Source organism: Nicotiana tabacum, chromosome 17 (assembly GCF_000715075.1).
Source record: "Nicotiana tabacum cultivar K326 chromosome 17, ASM71507v2, whole genome shotgun sequence".
In the NCBI taxonomy this organism is placed as follows: domain Eukaryota; kingdom Viridiplantae; phylum Streptophyta; class Magnoliopsida; order Solanales; family Solanaceae; genus Nicotiana; species Nicotiana tabacum.
The window spans coordinates 12,721,032-12,739,374 of NC_134096.1; the positions used below are offsets into that span (position 1 = coordinate 12,721,032).

The window sequence follows — 18,343 nt, forward strand, 5'->3', positions numbered from 1 at the left end:
CTGGACTGCGCACGCAAATCGAGAAGGATAAAAATGAGATTTTTAAGGCTTAAGAGTGCAGATTCGAGTTTTAAGACATAAGATGACCCTTTGGGTCATCACAGAAGTTGACCTTTGGATATTTAACATAACACATAAATATGAGTATTTCGACAATTAGTGTGGTTTAAAGAGCATAATAAAGTAGGTAACATAAAAAGTTAAATGCATTATTGGGCTAATTTACTTAATAAAAAACAAGCCAAAAATTCAAAAAATTGAGAAAAATAAATAAATAAGAATCCTAGTTTAAGAGAGGTGACACCTCTCTTAAACCCTCTTTTATATAGATATGTAGATGTAGATGTAGATGTAGATAGATTTTGTTGTTTAACTGTGATACTTGAATGTGTACGATTGTGAAGGTAAAGTATGATTTTTTTCTCTTAAAATCTTGATAAATCAAAATAAAAGTGAAGGGAAAATAAACCTTGTTCAAATCCTAGTAACAACGAATACTAAACTCGAACCCCTGTAAATGCAAGACAAAGTTAAATAAAATAAGATAAAACTAAACAAAAATACCAAAGATTGTAAAACCAGAGATTATTTACTATGTTAACAATTTCATTTCTTTTTATATGTGAAATATAGGGATGTTCATTGATCGGTACGGTGCGGTATTTAGTCAAATTGGTTCGGTATTTTTGGGATTCGGTTTCTTAAAATGATATACCAATACCATACCAATAGCTATTCGGTATGGTTCGACTTTTCTCCTTTCGGTTTCGATTTATTCGGTTCGGTAATTTTGATTTATTCGACTTGAATATTAACTAATGCATAGAACTATAGAATGTAATATTCTTAATTAAAGTACTCACTGAAAACGTTCTAAGCTCACCGGACTGTCGACAAAATCTTTGTCCAAAACCATCAAGTATCAACTAAGAGAAAAAAGGTACGTAAAGAAATACATTTGATCATAGCAAATATCATATTACTTGATTAGAGTTAATTGTTAAAATTGGAGAATACAACAAGGATTAATCCATCATATGCAATAACAATGCATATTGATTTTGTCCATGAACGTACTACAAGTCTATAAAGCTATTTGAAACAAAAAGTTTTAAGTAATTTCAAGCACATATCACATATGGTATGGAATAAGTATGTAAGAAGCACAATGGATATTTTTAAAAAGCAAATTAACAAAAAAAGTAAAAAAATAAAATAAAAATGCGTTCTAAATGCAAAGTACAACAACTTTATTCCATAGTCTAAACAAAAGATTTTGAGAAAAAGGAAAAAGAATCTTTGTTGAAAGGAAACTTATTAAGGCAGCCTAAATCAGCTAGTTATGTCAAAAAAGATACTTTATTACATGCTTTAATTCTTTCCTTCTTTATTAAATCAGTGCTAATTAATATAAACATTGCAAAAAATGAGAATTACCATATCTTAGACTAGGAAAGCAGTTTTAAAATTTAGGAAAAGTCAAATTCAAGAAAAGAGAAAAGAAAAAATTGAAATGAAATAAGGAAATAATTATATTCTTATGGGAAGAGAGGAACGAGGAACTGCCTTTTCGTTCCTATTATTCATTTTGATACCTTCTTAATTATAAACAGTTCGAACATTCAATGCCCATTGCCCCCAAAGGTAAGTCCTTTTATTAACATATTCTTTTCCTAAATTTCCAATATTTTCTTAGGCGGTTTTCTTTCATTTGGTAGTTTCTCCCTCAACATATGGTAATTCTTCTATTTAGTAATATTTACAATTAATTGCATGAGTAAAAGAAAGAAGAAAAAATAAGGAAAGAACTAGGCTATTAATGCCTATATAAACATTAATGGAGTATATGTCTGTAGTAAAGTGCTTCTTTGACACAAAGTGAGCTAGGCTTCGTTAACGTAAGCTTCCTTTATCTGATTATATCTCGATCAGTTCTTTGTTTTTCCTATAGACTTTGCAATAATGTTATTGTTCCTTGTTCTATAATCTGTCACTACGTTCATAGACGAAATCAATGTCTCTATGGGCAACTTAGTGCACAAAATATTTCGCGTTCATGTAATATTTGAGCAAGAATATTGCACCCGGGGGTGTTATGTACAGCTTACCCTAATGTGAGTTTTAGTGGTTGCTTCTACGGCCGGAACTCGTGACCTATAGGTCGCACAGAGACAACTTTACTATTTCTCGAAATCTCGCCTTCAATATTTCATAAGAAAAGAAAAGAAATTGTTAACGTAGTAGAGAAGAATCTACTTTTACTATCTTTGATATTTTGGTTTAGTTTTTCATTAACTTTGTTACTTTTGCAATCACAGTGATTTGAGGTATTTCGATATATACATACCAAATTAAAGCAAGAATGTCATCCTCAAAAGGCAAAGGAATTCAGAAGATATGGGAGAAATTGGTAGGTAAGAGAGAAGAGATAGACAAGGAAACAAACGACCTTAAAGAAAGTGGAAGTTCGACAAAAGAAAAATACGAGAAAACAAGTGAACTATGGAAGAAAATGGATAAGGCTGACAAGCTCGAAGATAAACTAGAGAAAAAAGGGGTTCCAAAAAGATTCATATAGCGCTATTTATCAATTGCTAGTCATTACTATGATGTTTGCATTCTATTAAGTTTAGGGATTTAGGATTTTCCTGGATTTGTTACTAGGAATTCAAGTTTATATTCCACTAGTACTTTATGTTCTGTTTTCTTTATCATTTTTTGGTATTTAAACAAAGGAAAGTTTAGTTTACCCTTGCGCATGCCACTGATTGAGAATCGATCTGCCTTATAACTATTATCACAAAGTTTTGATTTCAGTTGAAAAACAAAAGAAAAACTTTAATATCCATGCACGTACACTAGAGAGTTGGTTGCTTCTTTTCTTTGATTTTGTCCATGCGCGTAAATTAAACTTTAATATCCATGCATTGGAACTAAATTTTTTAAGTACTTTCAAATATATATGGTATGGAATAAATAATTCTATAAGAACTATATAATCAATAATGCTAGAAAACAAATTAACAAAAACATTTAAGAAAAAATAAGCGTATTAAACTGTAAAGCACAACAACTTTATTCCATATATAGTCTTATGCAAAAAGCAATATATTACCAAATAAAAAATTTGAAAAAAAAGGAAAACAATTTCAAAATATGGTTATTTTATTTTACAATTAATTGCACGAGTAAAAAAGAGAAGTAAAATAAGGAAAGAACTACGCCATTGGTGTCTATATAAACAATGGAGTATATGCCTCTTTTACACAAACTGAGTTAGGCTTTGTTAATGTAAGCTTCCTTTCACTTATAGTTCTTTATCTATAATTATTTTACCTTTTCTTCTGCATTATGTTTATTTTAACCATATTTCCTATTTACGTTCATGGACAAAATAATATGTTACGGCATAAAAAAAGAAAAGAAACTGTTAAAAGTAGTAGAGAAGCAACCAAAACTCTAGCTTTATTACCTCTGATCATGTTTTGGTTTAGTAAATTTATTTTTAATGTTATTTAACTTTGTTACCTTTTGTAATGGATTCAATATCCACAACCAAATACACAATTAACAGATTGATATATTGATAACGAGAACAAAGGAATTACACTAAAAAGTGACAGTAACTAAGGATACTAGCTAATAGAAAGAAAGGGGATGAGAAGATAGATTCACAAAGAAACAGACGAGGAAGAGAGAGACCAGGAGAGGGGAATTTCCAAATAACAATTCGCATAATCTATCCTTCTTAATGCCTAATCCCTTTAACCTTCCTAATTGCATCTATTGGGCCAGGATCCCAATTTAACCTTTTTAAAGGCCTTTTGGTCCTCTGGCTTCTTCTCGGCCCAATAATTCTTCTCAGCCCAATATTGGGTTAGGGTGATTCATAACAATACTCCCGGCCTCAATAAAAACTTTGTCCTCAAGGTTTGAGAGAGGAAACATTGATGAACAGTGTTAGTTGTGTTGATTTGCACCATAGAAATGGATTCCCAAATGAATTTTTTCTTAGACAGAGTACAGTCTATTCTTGCTCTATCAAATGTTATATATATACAACAGGCCAACAGGTAGATAAAAGTCTTAGCCAATTGGACAGTGAATCCATCAGGAGCACAACTAGGATCAAAAGGAGGTTTGGAAGCACTGAAAATATAATACAGCCAACAATCCCATCTTTTCTGAAAATCATCTTGTTATCATCTGAAAGTTGCCTAGCGAGAGCTATAGAAATTTCAGGCTTTCTAACGGTCTCCATTAACATCGAATTCTCATTCGAACCTTTGTTATTGCAGTGTCTGTTTTTTGGATAGCATCATATTTAAGATTTGTTGCTCTAACTATATCATATTCTTTTTCAACTTCTTGTAAAGCATGCATGAGTTCGTCGCGATTTTGATTGAGCATGGAAAACTCATCAATAGTTTTCTTCTCTAGAGCATGAAGTTCATCTTCTAGCTCGATCTTCCCATCAAATCCAATGCCTTTGGGAACAAAAGAAATAGATCCAGTAGTGATAATTATATTCATTTTGGTAACTTCTTTGTGAGAGAAACTAACATTTTCATAATTAATCCTTTGAGGACCCAATATAGTACCCATTCTTGTCAAAATGTACGCACCAAGTGCATTTAGTAATTTTGCCAAGCTATGACAAATTTTAGTGCTAGATTAGTAACATAATCAGCTACTGCTTGCCTGTCAAACCAGCAAGCAGTAGGGTTGGAAAGGTTGGAAAATGATGCTTACATGTTGTTATTGTTGTGTTCTTATTATTGTTGGTATATGGTATTGGAGGAGGGCCTAGTTACAGGGGAGATGCTGCCCAAATTTATGTAAACGAGCTACTAGTTTAAGTTGTGGACTTAGCCTTTACTCAGCACTGATTTTGAATCCCCTTATGATGTGGTAGATTGGATTGAGTTGTTTGAAGAATTTCTTGGAAGGTATTAAGGACTCAACGGAGTTAAGGTATGTTAAGGCTATCCCTCCTTTCCTTTTGGCATGATCTGTACGATACAAACTAAACGAGCAAATACGCAACTTTCATAAATGACTCTATTCATAGAAATACTAGGGATGTCTATATTCTTAATTCTCCATGTGTCTTATTATTCTATCATTTGTTCATGAGTCTCAGAAAAATACGCAATTCGATAAAGTTTATTTCATGATATTAATCAAAGGCATAGTGATCTTATGACATTTTGAGAAATCTTATTAACGTACTTCTTATGCATTTCATTCATGTATATATGTATATTGATCCATGACCAGATGGCGTTATATATACGTATATTATATATATAAGGGATATGGAAAAAGGTTACAGTGTTATATACACATTACTACCTTATCAACTGGTATACATTGATGATTTTGCCCACAGTGGCTGAGATGATATGATGGGATGCCCTCAGAGGCTTGATGATGTTATGAAACATGTACCTATGCACGACATGACATTCATACGCATATGCATGACACTATAAGTATTTCATGATTTACAGAGTTATCCAGACTTACAAGTTGAGTCATTTACTCTATATTTCTTTCATGTCTTTTATGTACTTATTTATGTGCCTTACATACTCGGTAAGCTGCGTTTCATGCCCACAGGTCCCGATAGACAGGTTAAGATTTCTCCTAGTAGACTATCAGTTCAGTAGAAGGTGTTTGTGCACTCTACTTGCTACGGAGTTGCCTATTTGGTCAGTATGATTTGAATATGTATTGATTGGTATAGCGGGGCCCTGTCCCGACCTTTATAATACTTATGTACTCTTAGAAGCTTGTAGACATATGTCATATATACAGATACTGGTATGGCCTTGTCGGCCTATGTTTTGAGTATATTAAGGATCATGTCGGCCTTATAGGCCAGTACGTCATATGTATAAGTCGGTATATCAAGTTGGGTCACCCTATATTGAGTATTTCCTCATGTTTTATTCTACTTATCTCACGATAGCATCTCTGACTCATTTACCTATGATAGTATGATACGAAAGATACATTACATTGGTACTCGGTTGAGTAAGGTATCAGGTGCCCGTCGCGGCCCATCGGTTTGGGTCGTGACACATTCTTAAGTTCCTGCATCCCACTGCTAACTGCAAAAGACTCAAGTCTCTAGAGAATTTGTTTCCGAGGAGTGGCTATAAATGGCTATAATTGAAGAAACTTAATATTGACACAAACTTATTGTGCGATTTTATTTTCAATGATGCAAGCAAGAGTGTGGCTAAGATAGTCCTCCCTTTCTAATATGACAACTTCAAATTGATGGACTAGAATAACAAATAGGGAAACACCCGGTCCATTACCAATTTGTAAAACTTCTTTCATGACACCAAATGGAGCATGAACACCCATGTTTATAATAGTGCAACCCACCGTCACTGATGTATCAATAAGGGATTGGACAACAAAAGGAAAATTACCATCTAAAACAAAGTCAAATTTGATATTAGTCCAAAAATATATGTTGCACACAAGTGGTTGTATAAGCTTCCTAAAAGGTCCCATATTAATGGCATAATTAGCATAAAAGTCATCAAGAGCAACTTTTATAAGAACAATGTTGCCCATACTGTTAGAAGTAACCCAGTTGGATGCATCCATAGGATATTTCAACTGATGTTTCAAAGGTGCAATGCATGAATTCCACAAAGTCGACTTAATGAACTGATCAAGCATCAAATTGCCCAACGCATCACAAGATACATAATTTCCTATAGCTCTAAGGTATGTGGTAAGAAAACTTGAACCATGATCGAATGGGAAGTCTAATCCAAAATTGATCTGATGGAAATCGATGCAAGGATAATATAAATTTAGCATGATCGAGTTCACTTGAATAATCAAATGTACCTCTGCCAATAAGTTGATCACGATCGCTAGCTGAAATCATACAAGGTAGTGCTAGTGGATTATCAAGCATGAGAAGGTCAATGTAATAACTCTTGACTGCAGAAACTGTTTGAAACATTTTGTCGAACACCTGGGTTCCATGCTTTACCGAATCATTCTGCACTGAATCTTCAACTTTCCTGTCAGGTATTTCAGCGAACACCTTGCCGGCATAGCTTTTTGAATTTTCCTCCTTAACATTTTCAGTTTCCACCATTTCAATTAGTTCGAAATTATCTGCAAGGATAGAGCGTCCTTTATCCAAATTAGAATCAATCTCTGCTGCTGAGAACTGCTCTGATTCATACTTATCGTCCAAAGACGCAGTCACATCTGTATGCTCTGGATCTTCGGGGATCGTCTTGGAAGAGGCAGACAACTTGTTCTCCATTTTGTCGAGCAGTCTGAGCATACGAGAGTTATTATCCATTATCGCCATCATCAAATTCTGGATGACGTTAAGGTGATAGTTGACAACGGTAGAAGTGTAGAGATCCATGGAGTCCAAATCAATGAAAGCACCAATGTAATGGATTCAATATCCACAACCAAATACACAATTAACAGTTTGATATATTGATAACGAGAACAAAGAAATTACACTAAAAAGTGACGGTAACTAAAGATAGTAACAGAAAGAAAGGGGATGAGAAGACAGATTCACAGAGAAACAGACGAGGGAGAGAGACCAGGATAAGGGAATTTCCAAATAACAATTCGCATAATCTATCCTTGGTAATCCCTAATCCTTTTAACATTCCTAATTGCATCTATTGGGCTTGGATCCCAATTTAACCTTTTTAAAGGCCTTCTGGTCCTCTGACTTCTTCTCGGCCCCTTCTCGGCCCAATAATTCTTCTCAACCCAATATTGGGTTGGGGGTGATTCATAACAAAGTATGCATTCACAGTGGTTCAAGTTTGACATATATACCAAAAGCAAGAATGTCTTCCTCAAGAGAAAGCTATGAGAACATGAAGAATGAGTTGGAACATGTGATAAAACAGATACAAGAGAACATATACCTCTTTTTCTTACCAATATTTTGTACTCGCTTCTAATTTTATTTTGTTCATAGACACATTGATCTCTTCATTACATGGCACAACTCACAATATTCAAGAACTTATGTTAACATATGCTAATAATACCAGTTCATAAATTGCACTTAATGTAACATCATATGCCTGAGCCCCGGGGGAAGCACAACGATGGGCTCATTATCTACTGAATTTCAATCCTTGCGCCAATGGTCCTCGGACATATACTAGTTATTCAGCACTGGCATTACCTATGGATAGATAATCTCTTCTAGAGCACCTTGTTTTTACTATTTAACCCGTAGCCGAATGGAAATAGAGGTTCATAGGAGTTCTGTTCTTGATGCAGGGGCAGTTGATCTACACTTTTAAACCATGTCATAGGAAGTCTACCTTGAAACTCGTAATCTCCAAAGACGACATCAGCAATTCCAGCTCCCTCGGTGCCCGGTAACCAAGCAGCGACGAGCGCATCCATTTTCTCTAGAAGTGAAGGCTCTATATACAAAGGCCTTCCGGAGATCAATATCACCAATGTAGGAACTCTGTCTGCAACCAAACTTATTAGTTCTTCTCCACCAAGAGGAATTTTGAGGTCCTGGCTATCTCCACCGCTCTCGCAATAAGGAGGTTCACCAACAACTACAATGGAATAAGAGAAGTCTTGACTCGCAAAAGTTTCAGGTGACGGATTTGCCTCATATACCAATTCTGTTTCCCCTCCAACAGCATCTTTAATAGCTTCCAGAATTGTTGTACCTACAACAAATGATCCTTTATAAATATGAGATACTAATTAACCTTCTAAGGATTTCTGGTGAAGATTTACCTGAGAAAGTGAGTCACTAAGGTCATATTTGCATAGTACTTCATCTGTTTCTTTTTATATGGCGGTGCTTGACTGCGTACGGCAGAGTATTCAAAAGCGAATAGCACAAAAAAGTGCCAGCGTCTGTGGGAGCTTTAAGCGCAAAGCTAAATTGAAGTGTCGGCTTTACCGAAGAAAAGCTCGAATGAAGAAAAAATAAAAAATAAAAATGCAATGCAAGAAACTTTAACTGTAAAGACAAATAATAATTATCTGGACAAAAAATGGAAAAACTCGAAGTGCACAGCATGAGCTTCACTGAGGTTCATGGCTTAAGCGCTTTACGTGAGCCTTTAACAATACAGTGTACATCTTACGTCACTCTCTTTAGAACAGACTAACAAGGAAAGAGTGTCACATAAACTGGAAACTGGAATACATGCAATAAGTAATTACTTACAGGCAATAAGTAATTACTTACCAATCGTGATTCTGCCTCCCATTCCTTCCCAAGTTTTAGTCCACCCTCCGCATTGGAATCCAAGGTCATCGGCATGTTTTCCTGCTACAAGAATTTTCTTCGCATTCCTCTCTAGTGGAAGAAATGGTTTTGTTACGTCCTTTCCATTCTTTAGAAGAACTAACGACTTCCGAACTGCCTCACGTGCTAGTTCCCGATGTTGCTGAAAGAATTATCACAATGGTAAAAGACTAGTATGAGACATCTGCAGCCCCACATGCACATAAACTCCATTCTCTTATCCAGTTTCCAGAAAATATTTATTTTACAGAACAAACAGAATTAGCAATATATAAGGGCATTGTAAAGACAGGAAAAACAGTCTGCCATTTAACATAGTTAAACTTTTGTAAGTGCAATAAAAAGCAGATGCTCACTTTGTTGGCAATAAAAGCAGATTACTTCAAGGGTGTGTATGGTATGGAGGAAAAGTGGAAAACTAAATGTTTCCCAATTTTCCCAAGTTTAGTTGGTCAGAATATTTTTCCAAACATTTTCTTTAGGAAAACAAGTTCCTTACAAATCAGGAAAATGACTTAACTGGTGGGAGTAGAGAAACAAGTTCCATAAGTGGCATTCCACGTTGATTGTCTCCTCTCCACCCCCAACACCCCGCCCTGCACATACCCCCAAACCCCTAAACTCCTTCACCCCCCTCCCCCACCCCCACTACCCTAACCAGTAGTCTCACCCCCATATTTGCCCTAATTAATTAAACGGCAAATGGTCAAATATATCCTGTACTATCAAAAATTGTTTAAATATATCCTCCATTTCATTATCGGACCAATTAATACCCTACTGTTATACCATGGAACATATTTACCCTTAATTTAGACAGAGCGCCAAGTGGCAGCTCAAGAAGGAATGACTCACCCCCAATTTTAAGTACCCGGTTCAGATTAAAATTCACCCTTATTTTTAACCCAATACCTGACCCATTACCCTCCAAATCTCTTTATTTTTTTATTATTCATTTTCTTTTCAACCTTCTCTTTCTTCTTCATCAAAACACCCTACCGCCTCTATCACCCACATTCAACCCAAAATCAGAAAACCAAAAAGCAGCCATCTTCTTCAACTTCAGAAATTGGGTTCATCAATTTTTTTTAGTTAAGCTTAAGTTACAAACTTATGAATAGTGTTATGAAAAAAATGGTAAAAGAGCTCCAACAATTTGATGAACACAAGAAGAAATAGCTGAAATAAATTGGCATAGACTAGTGACCAATTTGGAGTTTTCATAAAAAAGGACAAGTAACCGAGAAAAACCCATTCTTTACTACTACGATCTAATCTCATACTACTAAGATCTTCATTTCCTACTAAGATCTTATATCCATTTCCTACTAGTACGATTAGAATATCTGATTATCATATGTTCCTCTTCTCCATTTCTCAATCATCAAATATCTCCATGGTCATTCAGCTAATAAAGAACTCATTTCATGACTTCAAGAGCCATTAAAGAACAGAGAAATGTAGATGATGAGTAATAAGAGTATTCATCTTAGTTTTCTTCGCATCTCTATTCTACAGTACAACGAAATTTAATTGATCCATGAAAAATATGACAAAAACAAAACAAGTTGTCAATTCAAAATAGAGAAGTTAATCCTAAAACTTAAAATTTCAGATTTGAAAACTTAAATCTTAAGAAAGAAGTTGAGAAACATTGAAGAATGAAAATTACATTGGGTATAAAGTAAAAGATAGTTTGTGAGAGAGTTTTTGACCAATATTGTCCCTTATCTTTGAAGGTAGGTCTATTTTGGTCCCTCAAATATAACTCTGAGCATATACAGTCCCTTAAGTATGCTAAAGTGGAGCACATTTAGTCTCACCGACACAATATGTTCAAAAACTAACGATGTTACCCAACTCTGATTCATGAAGCAAATCTTCTACTCTGAAGCAAAATGTTTCCTCTTCTTTTATTGGATAACACAAATTATCACTTTAATTCCTCATTTTTAGATAATGTCTTCTAAAATTTTGACCTTGAAAATATCCCCTTTTGTGCCAGTTTTCAATGAGAAAATGACACTGTATAGCCGCTGTAAAAATAATAGCCGAAAAATGTATTAAATTTGTATATTTTTTTGTATATATATACATTTAAAAATTTCGGTTGATTTTTCCAAAAAGAAAAGTTAAAATTTGAAAAACATATAGCAGTCAGGATCACTTCTAGGCATATTATTGAAGCAAACGAATAACCAGGTTGTATTATCACTTTTAGCCCGTGCCAGAAACTATTTACATCTGGTAGCGAAAAAAATATATAAAATTTGTATAATTTTTGTACATTAACATACAAAATGTATATAAATTTTAGAAGACATTATCTAAAAATGAGGAATTAAAGTGATAATTTGCGTTATCCAATAAAATGAGAGTAAACGTTTTGTTTCAGAGCAGAAGATTTGCTTCATGAATCAGAGTTGGGTAACACCGTTAGTTTTTGAATACATTGTGTGAGTGAGACTAAAGGTGCTCCACTTTAGCATACTTAAAGGACTAAATATGCTCAGGGCTATATTTGAGGGACCAAAATAAACCTACCCTCAGAGATAAGGGACAATATTAGCCAACAGTGGCGAAACTAGAAAATATTTTAAAGGTGTTCAAACTTGAACAAGAAAAATAAAATTGTAGAGAGTGAAGCTCGAACCCGCGACCATGAGGCCCTCTTGACCACCCTTTGCCACTGAGCTATGATTCTTCATTGTTTTAAGGGTGTTCAATATGTATTATATGCATGTAAATCCAAAATTTTACTTATATACACAGTGTTAATTTTCCGACATTTTCCGACGAAGGGTGGTCAGTTGACCACCCTTGCTACACTGTAGCTTCGCCCCTGTTGGCCAAAACCTCTTTGTGAGATGAAGAAGATGATAGAAACAAGAAGATGGTAATGGGTTGGTAATGGGTTAAAAATAAGGGTCGGGTATTTAAAATTGCGGATGGGTCATTCGTTCCTGAGCTGCCACGTGGCGCTCCGTCTATGTTAAGGGTAAATATGTTTCATAGTATAACGGTAGGGTGTTAATTAGACTAATAGTGAAACGGAGGATATATTTAAACAATATTTGATAGTACAGAGATATATATGACCATTTTCCGTATATTAAATAAACGCTCTTGGGAAATTATTTTCTGCTTAGTTACCGAACACCAAAAAATAAGTACTAAAACCACTTATTTAAGTATTTTCCAGGAAAACATTTTCCTCCATCAAAACACACCCCAAATAGTAGGTCACACATATAAAAGGTATAGAGGGCTTATTTGATTTCATCATCCAAGACAAATAATTCGATAGTCTGTCAAAATGGAGGACAATATAAACTTACATTACAACCAACAGTGTCCAACAATGACCGATCACTCAGAGGGTACTCAAAGGCTCCAGCAACAAACTTAACTCTCAGGATCCTTTCAACAGCGTCATCAATTCTGGTCATTGGAATCTTCCCAGATTCCACAAGACATCTCAAATGATCGAGAAATAATCGATACCGAAAAGGAACCATCACCTGCAAAATTGTAAGAAGCCGTAAGAAGAGAAACAAGTCATGCAAATAAATCCTAACTCTGAAATCAAGATTTTGTTTACCATATCAATCCCTGCATTGATGGCTGCCAAAATGCATTGATCGTAATTAGATCCATGAGGATGGGAAAGCCTGTCAAGTGCTTCGGAATCAGTAATAACAATGCCCTACAAGAGTTAGCATTAAGATTATTGCAGTGTATGCGATAATCACATTCTTAGAAACATTAGCGCATAGCATTTCATTCAACTATAGGAAAAATGTAAACCAAGTTTTTGCAATTTTTGATTTGATGAAGTTTTAACTAAGCTAGTCCCAAGAAGCTTTGTATCAGAGAATTTTTTGGTTTTACTAGAACTAATTTGGTTTTGTATGTTAGAACAAACTCGTGAGTGTTTGGATTAAATTTGAGAGAACTGGTTTCGAGAGAGCTTTGGATTTGTCTTCTCGGGTAAACTACCACCAGAGCCCTAAACCAGCTTTTGAGGCTATCATATATGCAAAATTAATGGATTAAAACTGACTAAATAACTTCATACTACTGAATGTATTCCCGAAAAAACGTACGAAAAAGAAAATGGAACTAATGTAGACAATATGAAAGGCCGAGACAATAAGTCCAAAGCACATTTGGGCTTCAAACCAATTTGGTTAGTTTCTATCTTGTTTTATCTTGTTTTTAAACAATGATTCTGAGTACAAAGCGCACGCTTGATTTGGTTTGAGGAGTTATATGGGAAGACGTGAAGTAATGGCCCAAAAGCATTGTATAGTATTAAGAAAAAGGGCTCAAACATGCCGCAGGCAAAAGCCTGGTATTTAAACGGAGAAGAGTAGAGATACCGGCCTATTATCCACCGAGTATCAAACCGTGATACCCTTGAAAGATTTCTCCGTTATTTAAGAAAAAGGGGTAACCCTTACCTTAAATCCGAGCTTTCCTTTTAACACTTCGGTAAGAAGAAAGTGGTTAGCATGCAGGTGGGTCCCATTCCATCTAGAGTAGGATGCCATGACTGTGCAAACTCCCTGAGAAATACAGTCAATATAAGGGGTGATATGTATTCTCTCTAGATCATCATATGATGATATAGTATTTCCCTCATTTACACCTTGGTCAGTACCCCCATCTCCAACAAAGTGCTTCGCACATGCAACAACCTTGTCTCTGGAGTAAAATGCATCATTCAGTCCAAAGAAATTCATGGCATTAAGAGAAAAATATGCAAAAGTAGAAAACCATAAAAATGATCAACAAAAGAGGTAACAGCTAACAGACACTTTTCAGCACCGAAATCTATTTGAATTTGTAGAACGCTAACTTCTACTACCTTCCAGCTAAAAAAGGATAGTTTTGGGGGTAATCAGGGGGTGGTTCCCCTTGCAATCCTGTGATAATTGAGGACATCATCCTAACGAGTTCGGTGTCTTCACCATAACTCTCATAACATCTTCCCCACCTGGGATCTCTACATACCTGTTTCACGTTATTTAGATGAAGAAGTTAGTATGCATTAAGATAATAGATTTAGAAAAAGACAACAAGAGAGATGGCAGTTACGAGGGAAGGGGAACAGGAAAATCTTCACCAAGAATTCCCACAAAGACCAAATGACAATTCATCTTGTCTCAGTGTGCAACATACTAACTAAACAGAAGCTCTTGGAATTTAACTTTTTTTTACTATTAGTTCTACAAAGCAATGCATTTGCGAGCAAATTGAGGTTCTTTCTACCCTTGTGATAATCATGAGGAAAACCACTACTTGGTTGCTTATAAACACCAGTAATAATCCCAATCCATGCTATAATGCAAGTTACTCTCTAGTATATAACCCACTCCAATTTATATTGAACTCCTTCCATTCAAATGTTTGATACACTTTGATTTAACGATAACTTTCAAGAATTCATATTCATTAAATGATACAAATTTTAAACTTTGAAGTGATATGTTCCTCTATCAAACTAACTTTTCAAACACAACTTTAGTATTCTTTCACTATTACTAAGATAATACTAAGAAAAAGTCAAATTAACATCTTAAACTCCATTTTTCAGTTAACTGCTGTCCTATAATACGAATGGAGGGGCCGAGGCGGTATCGTTTTTTTTCTTCATTTTGCTCTAAGGGTTATTTATGTCTGGTGTTATTCACGCTTAAATTCATTCATCCTAAATCAACTTAAAACAAAGACAAAGAAGGGATAAGTAAGATTTTCAACTTACAGCAACACATGGAGCAAAAGTGTAGTTAATGCCACATGCCCTGACTTCAAGAGCAGTTACTACCCCAATCTTTTGAGCCAAGTCTGCATCTCTGCTCCACATTTTATCTAATTTAGGTTTTGGTCTTAAAAGGAAGTTGTCAATAAGTTGGTAACAGAGATCATAGATTCAACCTGGTCGCCCCGAGGCCCACATTTTGCGGGAAAATAGTGGCACCATAAACATTGTTATTTCCATGAATAGCATCAACTCCATAAAGAAGCGGAATCCCGAGCCGCGATCCCAATGCAGCCTTTTGGAATCCGTCAACCATATCCGCCCAAGCTTCTGATGGGGCATCCTCAAATGGCGCACTGCCACCAACGCTGAGTATACTCCCTGCATAACAAAAAAGGTTCACCTAAAATTCAATCAATCAACTATGCCTCAATTCAAAAACAAGTTGGGGTCAGCTACACGAATCCTCCATATTTTCTTCTCTCCACTTAGGTCTATTTCATCTTAAAAGTGCTCTCTAAATCCCAATCTTAACCTAAATAGATAACTAGTTAAATCTTAACAGTTAGTATCACCTGAATGAATCCTTTATATTCATTTCGCTCTATTCAGTTTCATTTCATTTCAATACAATGAATTCTTGTCCCTCGCACGGATAACTAGCTTAACCCAACTAGTTAGTATCACCTAAATGAATCCTTTATATCCTTTTTATTTTCTTTTTGATGATGAAAAAATGAATCCTCTACCCATTCTACTCTATTCAAGTCCATTTCGCTCCAATACTAAATAAGGGATTAGCTAAATGTCACACTTTTCCAACTAGTGAGTACTTCACCTTTTATTTTTTTATTAAGGTATAGTTAGTACCACCTAAATGAATTATTCATGAGTTTAAGTTCTAAAAACATATTTGCACAATAAAGTCACTAAAAAGGTAATTGCACGTAATCTCCTTAATAAGCATTCATTTAGTAACCAACAACAAATGGTAAGTAACCTAATGTAACACGTTAAATTTTACTGATCGTCGGTGTAATTTAACTAGTTACGGTGGGTCACTTAACCACTTATTTTAAGTTATCAATAGAGTTAGCTGCAATTACCTTTTTAAGTGACTTGATTGTGTAATTAATATTGACACTATCAATGCACAAAACTTAAACTCATAACTAAATCTATTCGTAATAGAGTTAAAGTTCTCCGCACTAACTCTGTAAAAATTATTTACACAATCAAGTCACTCATTATGCAATTACACGTGAATCTCTTGATAATCATTAGTTGATAATCATCTAAAAATGGTAACTAACCAACTATTACATGTTATAATTCACTAGTACTGTGAAAAGAATCCTCACACTATTTACCTTATCAAAAAAAAAAAAAGAATACTCACACTATCAATTTCAAAAGTAATCAAAATTTAGTTTTTTCATGTAAAGATAAAATCTAAACAAAAAAACGCCCTTAAAATTCCAGCATAATATGTTAGAGTTGGAACATTTACATATGAGATTCCAACGTAATGTGCTGGAGTTACAACATAATATGCTAGAAGTTTATATGCAGGAGCTCCATAATCCAGCATATTATGCTAGAACTTTCTGTGTTACAGCTAAAATACTATTTTTCAATGACTTTGCAAACACGGGTTATTTTTCGATTACTGATCCGAAAACAGGCTAGCTCATACTATTTTCACCTATTAAAGTCCAATTCATTCCAATACTGAATAAAGGGCTCTAAAGATCACACTTATATCGACACAGACAACTAATTTAATCTTATCACCTACTAATATGAATCTTTTTGCTTTTAGGACAAGAGGAAATTATAAGAAAAATGTGCACCTATAGAGAGGTCTCTGATAACAGAAGGAGCGACGACAGTGCGTTCGATTTGGGTCATTTGACCGATCTTTTCTTGAAGAGTCATTCGAGAGAGCAAATCTTTGACTCTTGCCTCGATTGGAGCAGATGAGTTCTTGTAGATGCAATCATCCATTGCTTAAAGTTGAGAATTTTTCCTTTGCTCGAGATTTATAGAGAGGTGAAGATCTTTAATGAGTAATGAATTGAAATGTGAGATTTACTGACCAAAAATGAAAATGGTCAGTGGAATAGTGGAGTTAAGCTAAGAAGAAAGGGAAGTGAAAAGTGCAGACAAATAGTATATCGCAAAGAATGGACAATCTGCGTCCAATTACGATTTGAAGATCCCAAAATAATAGTAAATTTTATTTTATTTTTTTGTATATTAATGTATAATAATTATACATAATTAGTGTATCTTTTTTGTATATTTAGTAGCGGCTGTAATTATTTTTGATCGACAGGATAAATATGTTAAAAGCCCATTTTAATTCTCCTAAATAAGTGGTTCTGATTCTATCATTAGAATTAAATTGGATAGTTAGGGCATGTTCGCAACAAATTTTCGTAGTACAAAAAATAAATTGCAACAAAAATAATATGAAGAAAAAAAGATTTTATTGATGAATATTTGTGAGTACAATTCTATGTATGCTTTGATTCTCCTCTCTGAAATTCTTCATGATTCAAGGGCTTGAGAAGCGTCTTTCTCGAATGTAGGATGATGCACACCTCCTTGTGATGTATTTAATCGCCAAAAATGTCGAGCATCACTTTGTTGTTACAGGTTGATTTTTGGGAAGAACTCTGTTGATCACTCCTTTGTTGAAGAACTATGCACTTGATGATTGATCTCTCTGTTTGTAGATGTCTTCATCAATTACGGAATGTTCTTCTCCGACTCTGAATCCTCTCTAGAGAGTTATGTAACCCCTCTATTTATAGTTGTAGAAGATGGACAGTCCAGTTACATAGGAACTCTCTTGCTTGATTCTGATTGACTCATGTGAGTCATCAAACTTATCTCACAAGTTATATGATAAGCTTGCTTGTGATTGGTTATGACATGTCATTTTAGTCATTTGGCGACCTGTGGTTGGTTCTTGCTTTTTGAATTGGATTGTCACATCATTTAACAAATGGCGTCATCTTGTTGGCTTGCAGTTTGACTTGATATGCCATGTCACTTGACATATGACATGAGTCTGGGTCTTAAGATGAAATGGACCTTGGGCTTGAAAATAATAAAATGGACTAATTTAATTTGTAAAGTCCAAATTAATTATTTAACCCAATTGAATTTAATTCAAATTTTGTATGGATTAGACCCAATAAATTTTATATGTCTACAGATGCCCCCTACTTCAAGATTTGTCGAGGTGTAGACTTGACGAACCATAG

General features: G+C 34.7%; 1 protein-coding gene across 1 annotated transcript; it reads right to left on the reverse strand.

Moving 5' to 3' along the window:
• Positions 1-7,943: 7,943 nt before the first annotated feature.
• On the reverse strand, positions 7,944-17,282 carry LOC107821430 (uncharacterized). Its single transcript, XM_075234033.1, has 9 exons — positions 16,922-17,282; positions 15,245-15,449; positions 15,072-15,162; positions 14,175-14,320; positions 13,768-14,011; positions 12,906-13,010; positions 12,643-12,825; positions 9,245-9,446; positions 7,944-8,714 (listed from the first exon to the last, which is right to left on the reverse strand). The coding sequence occupies exons 1-9, from the start codon at positions 17,073-17,075 to the stop codon at positions 8,227-8,229; spliced, it is 1,818 nt and encodes a 605-aa protein (XP_075090134.1). The 5' UTR covers positions 17,076-17,282; the 3' UTR covers positions 7,944-8,226.
• Positions 17,283-18,343: the final 1,061 nt, after the last annotated feature.

Excerpts from the sequence above, each read along its gene's own strand:
- LOC107821430 (XM_075234033.1), bottom strand. The coding sequence starts at position 17,075 with ATGGATGATTGCATCTACAAGAACTCATCTGCTCCAATCGAGGCAAGA. Across the intron at positions 15,163-15,244 it reads GTGGGCCTCGGGGCGACCAG|AGATGCAGACTTGGCTCAAA; the intron begins GTTGAATCTATG and ends AATGTGGAGCAG. Across the intron at positions 13,011-13,767 it reads AAGGAAAGCTCGGATTTAAG|GGCATTGTTATTACTGATTC; the intron begins GTAAGGGTTACC and ends TAACTCTTGTAG.